The 12,093-nt window shown below is 42.0% G+C and overlaps 1 protein-coding gene across 2 annotated transcripts in view; it reads left to right on the top strand.

The window, feature by feature from the left end:
* The first annotated feature begins 1,085 nt into the window (after nucleotides 1-1,085).
* ACCS (1-aminocyclopropane-1-carboxylate synthase homolog (inactive)) overlaps nucleotides 1,086-12,093 on the top strand; it is a 29,366-nt gene continuing 18,358 nt past the window's right edge. The window contains exons 1-3 of one of the 2 annotated variants that reach the window (XM_032226310.1): nucleotides 1,086-2,048; nucleotides 7,303-7,916; nucleotides 11,869-11,928. In XM_032226310.1, the coding sequence (XP_032082201.1) occupies nucleotides 1,391-2,048; nucleotides 7,303-7,916; nucleotides 11,869-11,928 (1,332 nt within the window). In that variant the 5' untranslated portion in view covers nucleotides 1,086-1,390. Of the gene's footprint in view, nucleotides 2,049-2,802; nucleotides 2,885-7,302; nucleotides 7,917-11,868; nucleotides 11,929-12,093 lie in introns of those variants that run through there. The other variant, XM_032226320.1, reaches the window with a different exon arrangement.

Below are 12,093 nucleotides of genomic sequence, written 5' to 3' on the forward strand. Positions count from 1 at the left end.
ACCCCCCCAGCAATCTCTTTATACATGCATGCTTTTGATATTTCAGATTGATCCAATAATCACACTGTTTTTCTGCACTAGTTATTCATATGCTGACAAGATTGTGGTCAAAGCATAGGAGCTTGACATAACACAGTTTTGTTATTTGGTCCCTTTCCTCTAGAAATCAATATTTTGGACCTTTACAATTTAGTTTCTTCTTCTGAATAATTTTCTGAGAAATATCTGTGTATTGAAAAAAAAAAGCAGCAGCTGCCTGATAAACAAACATATTTTGTGATTGACTGCAGGGGTCACACATTGCATTAATCTGAACCACATCATCCATAGAATGCAACATGCAAATCCCAAGTTCACATAAAGCCTTAAGCACAACTTGGCTTACTTGTGTGTCTGTCTTGGCATGCTATATCAAATCACCTGCAGGGTTTGTAAATCTTGGTTCATATTTTTGCAAGTTATTGTAAACTCAACCAGTTGTGGTTCATTCATTAAAATAACACACTCAGTGTCTTTATCTTCTGCCTAAATCACTGCCAGGGTAGGTAAAAGTAAACACAACCTTAAATGGAGCTTGACACCAAGTGGCTGCATCTATACAACCTTCTTGTTTTCGTTATGCTCCTGAAGACTACATGGGAGCTTTTCCAAAATAAAAAAAAAGTGTTCAGTCGCTCTAAGAAAAAAAAAACAATTTCAACTCTCTAGCAATTGTACTACACTTTCAGAGTCTCAAACCACGGCGTTCAACGCACTGCAGCTAATTAACAACTGACACTCGGTTCGTCTCGCACGCTCTACTTACGCGGAAATGGTTCCCTCGCCTCTCGCTCCAGCTATTCAAAAGGGGCGGTCTGCGGAGGCGTGGCCTCCACAAGCCGCGCCCCGAATGCATTCTTGAGTTTCTGCCTTGTTTAGCCTAGCCCGGCCGGGTTGCGGATCGTGTGATTGACACGGACCAAAGTTATCCCGGAATAAAGGAAGCACGCATGTGCCATCACACCGGATGTGAACATGCGTACTTGCGCCCCCCCAGCTTGCTTTACCCGGGAACTCGCTTTGTTAAAAAAAATGGAATCCGTGCCGAGCCGTGCCAACTTATCCGATCCGTTCTGCGGCTTTTAGAGCTGCAGAAAGGGGTAGTGGGGGGAAAAGGCCATCTTTCTCACCCTCTCCCTTCTCAATGAACAAAAGCCTTAGGTTTCCCAGGACCAATACACTAAACCAAGCCAAGCCCGTTCCAGTCCCGGGAGGGCTTCCTTGCAACGCTCAAGCCATAGCCGCTGCATGGCTTTTCGTGTCTCCCCTCCTGCGCCTTTGGGGCTTTGACTTTTGATCCTTAACAAAACGGGAGGTGGGCGCGGTGGAGAGATCGGAAGCCGGGGAAAGCATGGATTTTCGAGGCAAGAAGTACGAGCGGGGCACTAACTGGTCGGATCCCGAGGTGGTGGAGCTTCTGCAGCTGTGGGCTGACGAGTCGGTGCAGGCGGAGCTGGAGAGCTGCCTGCGGAACCAGCACGTCTTCAACCGGATCGCTGAAGTGCTGCGCGAGAAGGGCATCCACCGTACCGGCGACCAGTGCCGGGAGAAGATCAAGAAAATGAAGCTGGAATACCGCCGCATCAAGGACAACAACAAGGCTCCGCGCGGGGGCAGGACGTGGAAGTTCTACGAGGTGATGGACCGCGTCCTGGCCAGCCGTCCTCCGCTCGTCTATAGCGCCACTGGCAACGGCAACGGCAGCTACGTGTTGACGCAGCAAGGGCTCCCGGGTGGGGTGGTGGAAGGCTACCATCCCCATTTGGGCCCTTCTTCGGCGCTGACCTTCCCACCCTCTCAGCCCCCCGAGCAGATGGAGATCAAATGCGAGGAGGTGGATTCAGAAGACCAGTGCTTGATGCCTGAGCCTCTGCCTTCTCTCACTACTTACCAGCCTGGGGGCTCTGCTGAGGAGCAGGAGATAGACAGGGCCTTCCTGGAGAGGTCCCAGCCTGACTCACCCATCTCCAGGGTGGAGATCCCCATTGAGACCACTGTCTCCCTCTCAGGTAGGAATGCCACATCGATTCAGGCCATCCTGCAGAGCCTCTGTCCTGCTCCTGAAAAAAAGGCTGAGCAGAGGCCACAATCCCAGGTTCTTTAGGAGCACATTGGGTGGCAGGAACCCTACAGCATCTCTGTGGGTTTCATTGCCCACAGAGATGCTAGTCATTATGAAAGGTTTCTCCAGGTTTCCTATCTTCTTGCTTTTGACCTGAGGAGAATAGCTGCATCTTTTTTGCAGGATCTAACTGGACATCCTGTTAAATGGGCATCTGCCAAAATGGTATGGGTATTGGGAAGCAGTTAAACAGCACACAGTAAATTGTAATCCTCTTTTCCAAAGTCCTACAATAAAGACTTAGAAAAAAACTCCAAGAGGAACACTACTGTCCTGGCCGCTAATCTTTCTTTCCTCCCCAATATTTCCTCCTTAAGAGTTCTGCCATTTTTAGGGAACGTTTCTCACCTCCTTTCTCACCTTCAACTGAACACTGGGGAAAAGAGAAATAGGATCACAGTGCAAGAAGTGAAGTTGGTCTGCTAACTGAGCAGTGCCATGCAGCAGGGTGGATTTGATTTCAATCAAGTCGATTTAAATCACTATTAAAAAGGCTTGATTTAAATAAATTTGATTTAAATCATAATTTTTAAAGTGCAACTGTCATCTCTGTCCCACAGCAGCTCCTCCTCTGACCTGCTGTTGACTCGCCGACAGGACAGTCCCATTCATTTTAATGGGATGGCTGGTGATGTGGCAGTGACACAAGGTGAAGGATGTGGCAGGCAGCAAGTGAGTGGATGCTCACTAATAGGCACTGCCATGATGGATCTGAAATGAAAGGTGCTCTTTAATATATTTATAAGCTGCTTAGAAAGTTTCACTTTCATTTTTACTGCCTGTCCTTCCTTTTCACAATTAAGAGGCTGCTGGTACAGATGTATTTCTCTTCAAACAATCATGCAGTTTGTAGTGTACATAGATTTGCAAAACAATGGAATAAGGGAATATTCCTGAACTTTGTTATATTTTTAAGTCTATCAAATATTTTAATATTTTAAATCAACATAACTGAAGCATGCTTGGAAACTAACCTTTGTAGTGTTTGATGTGCCAACAGTAGCTTTAAATCAGGATTTACAATATTTAAAACAGATTTAAATGAATTCAGGACAGAAGTAAATGGCTTTGGATCTCATAGAGACCGATCAGTTTTGATTACAAGTCAAAAGTACCCTGGAGGTTTAAACTCCACCAAGCAAATATGCAGTACTTAGTTATTTAAACACCCTCAACTCTTCATAAGCAGGCACAAAGTGAGTTTCTGCTACTGTTCTCGCCATTCATTTTTCCCTGGACCATAAGAGCACCTGAACAGAGTAGGCTTTGTTAAAGCAGAAGAAACATATAGTAATACCTGTGACTATGGATTGGTGGAGTTCTGTTATTAGTTTTAGGCCAAGAGGAAACAGCATTCTTGGGAACTTTCTTTTAGCAATCTCAGAATAATTTAGGAAAGGATTTTCCTAAATTTTGGTTGGGAGCAAAACACTGGGATTCATAAAAGAAGTTGATTACTTGGCAAATATTGTCTTTTTCATCAGTTTTGGTCTCTCAGAAGTTATTGGGTCTTAGAATCTTGTAGCGATGACATAGATATTTCAAATAGAATTGTCCATTTGACAATGTCTTAGGAAATCACCTTTATCCTTCTGAGGTCTCAAAATACTTTTACTCAGGGTTTAGTATAATCCAGGATTCTCTGTGTGTTTCTTTATACCGTATTTTTTGGAGTATACCGTATATACTCGAGTATAAGCCGAGTTTTTCAGCCCACTTTTTGGGCTGAAAAAAGCCGCCTCGGCTTATACTCGAGTCTACAACTGGATCCGGCAGTGCTGTTGCCTGTTGGAGGAGGAGGAGGCGAACCAGCCTGCCATCGCCAGCCACCGCTAGCCCTGCCGCTCTTCCCACCCCCTTCCAAGCCCCACAGTCCAGCGGATGGAGCAGCGAAGCCCCGGGGCTTCGCTACTGCTCCCCGCATTTTCTGCACGGGGATCCCTTGGAGAGGGGATTCCAGCCTGCCATCGCCAGCCACCGCTAGCCCTGCCGCTCTTCCCACCCCCTTCCAAGCCCCACAGTCCAGCGGATGGAGCAGCGAAGCCCCGGGGCTTCGCTACTGCTCCCCGCATTTTCTGCACGGGGATCCCTTGGAGAGGGGATTCCAGCCTGCCATCGCCAGCCACCGCTAGCCCTGCCGCTCTTCCCACCCCCTGCTCCATCCGCTGGACTGTGGGGCTTGGAAGGGGGTGGGAAGAGCGGCAGGGCTAGCGGTGGCTGGCGATGGCAGGCTGGAATCCCCTCTCCAAGGGATCCCCGTGCAGAAAATGCGGGGAGCAGTAGCGAAGCCCCGGGGCTTCGCTGCTCCATCCGCTGGACTGTGGGGCTTGGAAGGGGGTGGGAAGAGCGGCGGGGCTGGCAGTGGCCGGCGATGGCAGGCTGGTTCGCCTCCTCCTCCTCCAACAGCACTGCCGGATATCCGCCCAACGCTGCGGGGGCGCCAGCGGGAGCTTTGGCGGCTTCACCTCAGCCGCAGCGCTGGGCAGCAAATGTGCTGGTGCTGTTGGAGGAGGAGGAGGCGGCGGCAGCAATAGCACCTGAGGACAGGACAAGAAGCAATGGAAACTTGTCAGAAGGAGACTCAAGCTGGAAATAACGAGAAATCTGACAGTAAGAACAATTAAAATCCTAGGAAAATGTCCTTTCATGAAAAATTACTTTTTCAGTTAACGCTGCCTGACATTAGTTGGGTGAACAGAAATATTAGTTGGCCAATTCTAAAAGGGAGCACCAGAAAGAACTTAAAATATTTTTTAAGAGAGCTGGGTTTTTCATTTATATTATATGTATGAACAGAATTAACACAAATTGCAGATACCAATCAAACATAAAGAAAAAAAGGATGAAATAATGCTCATTTTAAAAAACTCAGTGAAAATAAAAACAATATACCAAGAAGGTGGCATACTGGTTGTGATTTGATCTCTTCGGGGGATCCCGGGGATCCCCTATACAAGTATTTTAATATTGCAGACTTGCAGTATTATAAGTCATACTGATATTATAGAACACTTTAATTAAGCGGGTCCCTTGAATAAACATAACTTTGAGTTTCAAATAACACTGATTTTTTATTTTTGAAATTTACCGTAGCTGCTGCATTTCCCACCCTAGGCTTATACTCGAGTCAATAACTTTTCCAGCTTTTTGGGGTAAAATTAGGTGCCTCGGCTTATATTCGGGTCGGCTTATACTCGAGTATATACGGTAAGATGCTCCGAAGATGCACCTAGATTTTGGGGAGGAAAAAAAGGGAAAAATATCTGCTTCTGCCTCCCAGCAATTTGCCTCCTTGCAACAAACATTACAGACAATATACACTGTTAGTAGTGTTATATTTCAGACTATACTTGTACAGATGCTGTTAAAATTGATGTGCTTTCTGTAAGTGTAGTTATTCTCTGCTATTTAAAAGAATAGCACTTTTTAAAACAATAGCACTGGGCCTCTTCAGATCAAGCATTTATTTTAAAAAGCTTCTTCATTTGTTAAGTTGTCTAGAACAGTGTTTCTCAACCTTGGCAACTTGAAGATGTCCGGACTTCAACTCCCAGAATTCTGGGAGTTGAAGTCCGGACATCTTCAAGTTGCCAAGGTTGAGAAACACTGGTCTAGAATAATAATAAAGCAGTCTTTAAAAATAAGTTTAATAATTTGAACATTCTATAGGCATTTGTAGTTGTTGATTTACCTCCTTGCAGCAAACAGCCTGATTAGCAGAAGAAAAAAAAATCTGCCTCTCAGCAATTTGCCACCTGGAGCAAACAGCAAGTTTCACTTTCAATTTCTCCCGATCATCAACTGTTACAGGCTGCAGGGATTGCTATAGTTTATTGAAGTTTCCGCAAGCCTCCATTTGCTACAAAGAGGTAAATTGCTGGGAGCCAAAGGCCAAAGGGTTGGGGCCAGTGGGTGGGTGGGACAGCATTCAGTGTATAAGACACACCCAAATTTTCACCCTCTTTTAGGTGGGGGGAGGGGGGAGGTGCATCTTATACTCCAAAAATATGGTAATACGATACCAGAAATTTTAATGGAGAAAGCAAACAAATCTCAGTGCTTCTTTAAGTTTTTTTTTTGTTACTGGCACTTACATTTTATAGAAATATATGTGGCAATACAGATTCAGCCAATCAAATTAGCTTGTTTAGCAGTAAACAAACTGGTAAGGTTTTTTTTAATTGATTAGCTTTATTAAAATGTTTATCACCTGAACTATATCGAAATATCGCAGGGTGGTATATATAACACAAGACATCAAAAATGTTCACAGGAGCTAGAAACCCCCCCCCCCCTTCCTCATATAATATGCTATTTTTTATATTCAGTCAGATGTATAGAGGGAATGATGGGCAGTGTGCTTCTGGGCAGTATATCCAGAGTAACACATTCAGACATAACTATATATTGGGCTGTGTTCCCCATTTCAGCAGAAAATGTAAATGAAGTTGGAAGAGAAACTTTAATGAAGTAATGTATAGGATGATGTGATGATGGAAGTTATTTAGTTGAATTAACCAAACCTTACCAAACCTCCAGTCATAATTATAAGTGGTTCCAAGTAAAAGGTTAGGGTCTGATAACAGTTTATTCATAAGGCTTTATTAAAAATAACTCTATTTTTAATAAAGCCTTATGAATAAACTGTTATCAGACCCTAACCTTTTACTTGGAACCACTTATAATTATGACTGGAGGTTTGGTAAGACTAGGATATCTCTCAACTTTTGCATGTAGCCAGTTTGCCTATTGAATTAATCTGGAACTGTACAATAGCCTTGGTCTGAAGAGAAATGTTGGATGAGATGCTGGCTAGATTTGCATTATACCCTAAGCCAAAATGGGATTTCTTCCCCTCATTTATTGTTTAGTGTATTCAGCAAAGCCAGCTACTGTAAAATATATACTTTATAATATATACACTGTGGATCCAACTGCATTCTTGTATCTGTGTACCATACATTATCTATTATATAAAGAAAAATGTACATTACTCAATATTCTTTAATAAAGTAACTCATTTACTCGGTTTGTCAGGAGTCAGATAACTAAAAGAGGACAGCAGATAGTCATTCAAGCAGCTTTGACCTTTGAACAAAAAATATGTTGTGTTTATTTATCGTTAATCTGCTTACTCTTAGGTTTCAGGGAACCTACTGCAGTTTCTTCATCCCGGATCCAGAGTCTAGGGGCTTGGCCTGGTTTTTCTACTTTGCACCGCTTGAGGAAGAAAAGGAAAGGCCAGCGGTTAAAAGACCCTATGGATGCCCTGCTGTTGAAGACTTTATCTGCCCAGCGGGAAATGGAGGAGCGCTTTCTGCAGATGGAGGAACGTCGCCTCCAGCGAGATGTGGAAGTGGAGGAGCGCCGAATCCAACTGGAGCAGCGACGCTTTGAATTGGAACGGGACCATGACTTCCGTATGTTCAATGTCTTTGCCCAAATGCTAAACGTCTTAAAGCAGGGCAATCAGGGCTCTTGTGCAACTGGAGTAGCTCCGAATGTAGACCTTCACCCAACAGTCTCCAATTCCACAGAAATAGGAGAACGGCTGTCAGAAGAAGCCAAGGCCCCCCAGTTAGAGCAAACCAGATCGGATAGTGCAACTAAGGTGTTGCATTCCTACCATGATGCTGATTTTCAAAACAGCCCTTACCTCTCTGTCCGAGGCAATATGGCAATTGCTTCGATGTTCTCAGAAGAGGTTTACCAGCTCTACCATGCTGACAAGTATGATGAGGACAAAAACCCCAGTGTGAGTAAAAAGTCTTGTCGTTACTTGTCTCTAAATAAGCTCCATCACTGGAGGTTTTAAAGAAGAGGTTGGACAACCGTTTGTCTGGAATAGCATAGGGACTCCTGCTTGAACAAGGGGGTGGATTAGAAGACTGTTCAAACTCTGTTATTCTGTTATTCTTTATCCTGATTTTCAATGACTACTTATTATTTGAGATGTTGAGAGCGTTTTGTGGAATATATGTCCAATGCAGAACGAAATAAAGAAGGACATTTGTTCATTGATGAACTATCTTGGTATATTATATAGATCAGAAAAGAAGATAATTGCTATTTTCTAAACCTACCAAGACATTAATTTATTGGGTTAACAACCATCTTGGACTAAATGGTTTTAAAAAACAACAGAAAGATGAACTTTCTTTAGGCAGTAGCCACACTAGGGGTGAAATGGTTTAATAATTTCCTCTATAACTTCCATGTAAATTTTCTTGTCCCACAAGGCAGAAATGAATATTAGATGAAAAGATCTTGCATTATTTATTTTAAAATGGCTTGATTTTAGAGTTAATTCTCCTAAATATGGCATATAACAAGCTTTTAAGACTAATTCTATTTTTTAATGCCAACCACACAAAATCATTGGGATTGGGTCTTGTTTTTAAGAGACAGAATGGCCCTGATACATACTTTACTTGACATATGTTTCTAAATTTGTTGTGCAGAGGATTTACATAGATGGCTAAATATTTTAAATCAAAGAAGAGCGGTTATGTTCCATTCCATCTCCATCAATGGATTCAAGGTAGATTTTCCCATCCAGAACCAAGCTAGACTATGACCTGTTAGCTTAAGTTAGTTGAAAGTTGAGGCACCAGAGATTTCTCAATTATAGCTCCCAGTATCTGTCAATATCCCATGCTTTCTGGGATGTTGAGAATTCTAATATAGTAGCATTTGTAGGACCATACAGGCACTGTCTGTAAACAAAATAATTTGCTAGAAATACCTATTTTTATGATGGTGTAGAATTCTTTGTTCCATTTCACCCTTCATTGCTGGTATTACATTCTTAACACTGATTATAGTGAGTTTTATCCTGCTGCCAAATTTAAAAGCTAGGGTCATTATAGATTCTATAATGATTTTCACAGTAGCTCTTAGCTTTTTCTCCAAAGCAACATTAGTAGAGTTTTCTGCAGATTAATTTTTATTTTACATGCTTAATATGTGACTCTTCCATCCTAAAGAACTTTTCAGAGCTGCTTACTGTAAAAACAAGCACACTTTGCTCCCATGATAAACATTAAAACAGCAGGGCATTCAAATTGTAGCAGCATTAATACTACAATTCATCAATAAAACCAGCTATGCTAGCTCTAATCAGCATGATCTTTTTATATTATATAAACCTCAAATAGCTACTTTCATTTCAAACTTCATTCAAAATGTGAGGTGCTTTTTAAAAAAAAATCAACTTAATTACATTTTTCTTAGCTGAGAAGCCCATTACAAGAATGCTAATCTTTTAGTTCATTCTCCCATAGCAATCAGTTAATACTGTGTAATATAGCTGAACTGTTGAACTGATTTGGTTTGGATTCAAATCCTCTCTTAGCCATTAATTTTAGGGTTTTTAAAATACTGTTGCTCATTTACTAGACTTTTGCAAAAAAAAATAGCATAAACCAATATATCTTTCCTTAGCAAATAGTAGCAATTAAATATATAAAGTATATTTTATTCATATAAACGTTACCTGTAAAATAGGCACAGTTAAGCTTCCCCTCCCCCCCATGAGGCCAATACCAAGGAATTGGTATGTATCTCTCTGTGTGTTTGTGTAGAATGCTTCACTGCAGTTTTTTTGAGTCTTATATGAAAAATTAAGCTCCCAAACATAAACAATGGTATGGAATAAACAATGGAAAATATAAATATTGGCAAATTTCAAATGAAATAGAATAGAATAGAATAACAGAGTTGGAAGGGACCTTGGAGGTCTTCTAGTCTAACCCCCTGCCTACACAACTTCAGACAAAAGGTTATCCCATCCCTTCTTAAAAACTTCCAGTGTTGGAGCATTTACAACTTCTGGAGGCAAGTTGTTTCCAATGATTAATTGTTCTAACTGTCAAGAAATTTCTTCTTAGTTCTAACTTGCTTCTCTCCTTGATTAGTTTCCACCCACTACTTCTTGTCCTACCCTCAGGTGCTTGAATAGCTTGATTCCCTCTTCTTTGTGGCAGCTCCTGAGATATTGGAACACTGTTATGTCACCCCAGCCCTTCTTTTCATCAAACTACACATACCCAGTTCCAACAACCGTTCTTTATATGTTTTAGCCTACAGTCCCCTTCTCTGCATTCTTTCTAGAGTCTCAACTTTTTTACATCATGGTGACCAAACCTGGGTGCAGTATTCCAAGTGTGGCCTTACCAAGGCATAATGAAGTAGTATTAACACTTCACGTGATCTTTATTCTATCCCTCTGTTTATGCAGCCTAGAACTGTATTGGCTTTTTTGGCAGCTGCTGCACCCTGCTGGCTCATATTTAAATTATTGTCCATTAGGACTCCAAGATCCCTCTCACAGTTACTACTATTGAGCAAGGTACAACATATACCAGTGATGCCGAATCTTTTTTGGCTCGCATGCCAAAAGCGGGGGGAGCGCAGCGGGGTCATGCAAGGGCGTGCCACACATGTATGTACTTTCCCCCTCTGTGCATGTGTGCGCAACCAGTGCTCCCCTGCTTTTTTCACACTTTTTTCACCAGCCCTACGGGCAAACAGGAAATGACTTCTGGTTTGGCTGTAAGGCCGTTTTTCGCCCTCAGGAGCTTTCAGGGAAGCCTCCTAAAGGCTCTTGAAGGTTCCGGAGGGCGAAAAACGCCCCTATGGACAAACTGGAGGTGACTTTTGGTTTGGCCAAACGGCTGTTTTTTGCCCTCCAGAGCCTTCAGGGAAGCCTCCGGAGGGTGAAAAATGGCCTCAAAAGAAGGGCGAAGTTAGCTGACCAGCGTGCACATGCGTGCTGGAACTGACAGGGCAACGCCTCACATGCCCCAACGAATGGCTCCACATGCCACCTGTGGCACGCATGCCATAGGTTTGCCATCATGGACATATACTGTACCTATGCATTTGGTTTTTTTTTCTTGTCTAAATGTAGAATCTTACTTTTTTCACCATTGAATTTCATTTTGTTAGATAGTGCCCAATGTTCAAATCTGTCAAGATCCTTCTGTATCTTAAACCTATCTTCTAGAATAGAATAGACTAGAATAGAATAGCAGAGTTGGAAGGAACCTTGGAGATCTTCTACAACATCCTGCCTAGGCAAGAAACCCTACACCACTTCAGACTTCCAGTGTTGGGGCATTCACAACTTCTGGAAGCAAGTTGTTCCACTGATTAATTGTTCTGTCAGGAAATTTCTCCTCAGTTCTAAGTTGCTTCTCTCCTTGATTAGTTTCCACCCATTGCTTCTTGTTCTGCCCTCAGGTCCTTTGGAGAATAGTTTGACTCCCTCTTCTTTGTGGCAGCCCCTTCTTTTCATTAAACTAGCCATCTTTATATTGACCCAAGTGCATTCAAGACAGTTGTGCTCTATTTCTGTAGAGATGTAGTTATTTCTTATATATAGTGCAATTCCACCTCCTCTTTTATTTGGTCTATTTCTTTTAAATAATTTAAATCCCTCTAGCTGTATGTTCCATTTGTGAGTTTCATCCCACCAAGTTTCCGCAATGACAACAATATCATATCTTTACAAGTCTTCCACACACACAAAACCTACATGAATGAAATATAAACCTCTTGACTCGTATGTATCTTCTATCACAATCCTCTTTTCGGAATGTTTATTGGCTCGAAATGCGAAAGTTTTATAGAACATAATTTTTGTGGTAGCTAATAGGATAGCAACTAATTCTTGTTTTTAATGAAACGTTTATCTGTATTCCCAGGGCATCATTGATTGGGCTATCAGTGAGAACAAACTCTGCTTTGATCTAATGTCCAAAAAGGTAAGAATATTGTAAATGCCCATCATTCGTAAGTAATAGTGATCACTAGGTAATGTCATTTTATGATGATTTCACAAAGAAAATAATTTCCCAGATGAGTCACATAAGGCTTATATTGTTTTTCTAGTTTATTACCTGTTTATATTAGTACTTTTTGACTTTGTT

The sequence above is a fragment of the Thamnophis elegans genome, chromosome 1 (assembly GCF_009769535.1).
Source record: "Thamnophis elegans isolate rThaEle1 chromosome 1, rThaEle1.pri, whole genome shotgun sequence".
NCBI lineage: Eukaryota > Metazoa > Chordata > Lepidosauria > Squamata > Colubridae > Thamnophis > Thamnophis elegans.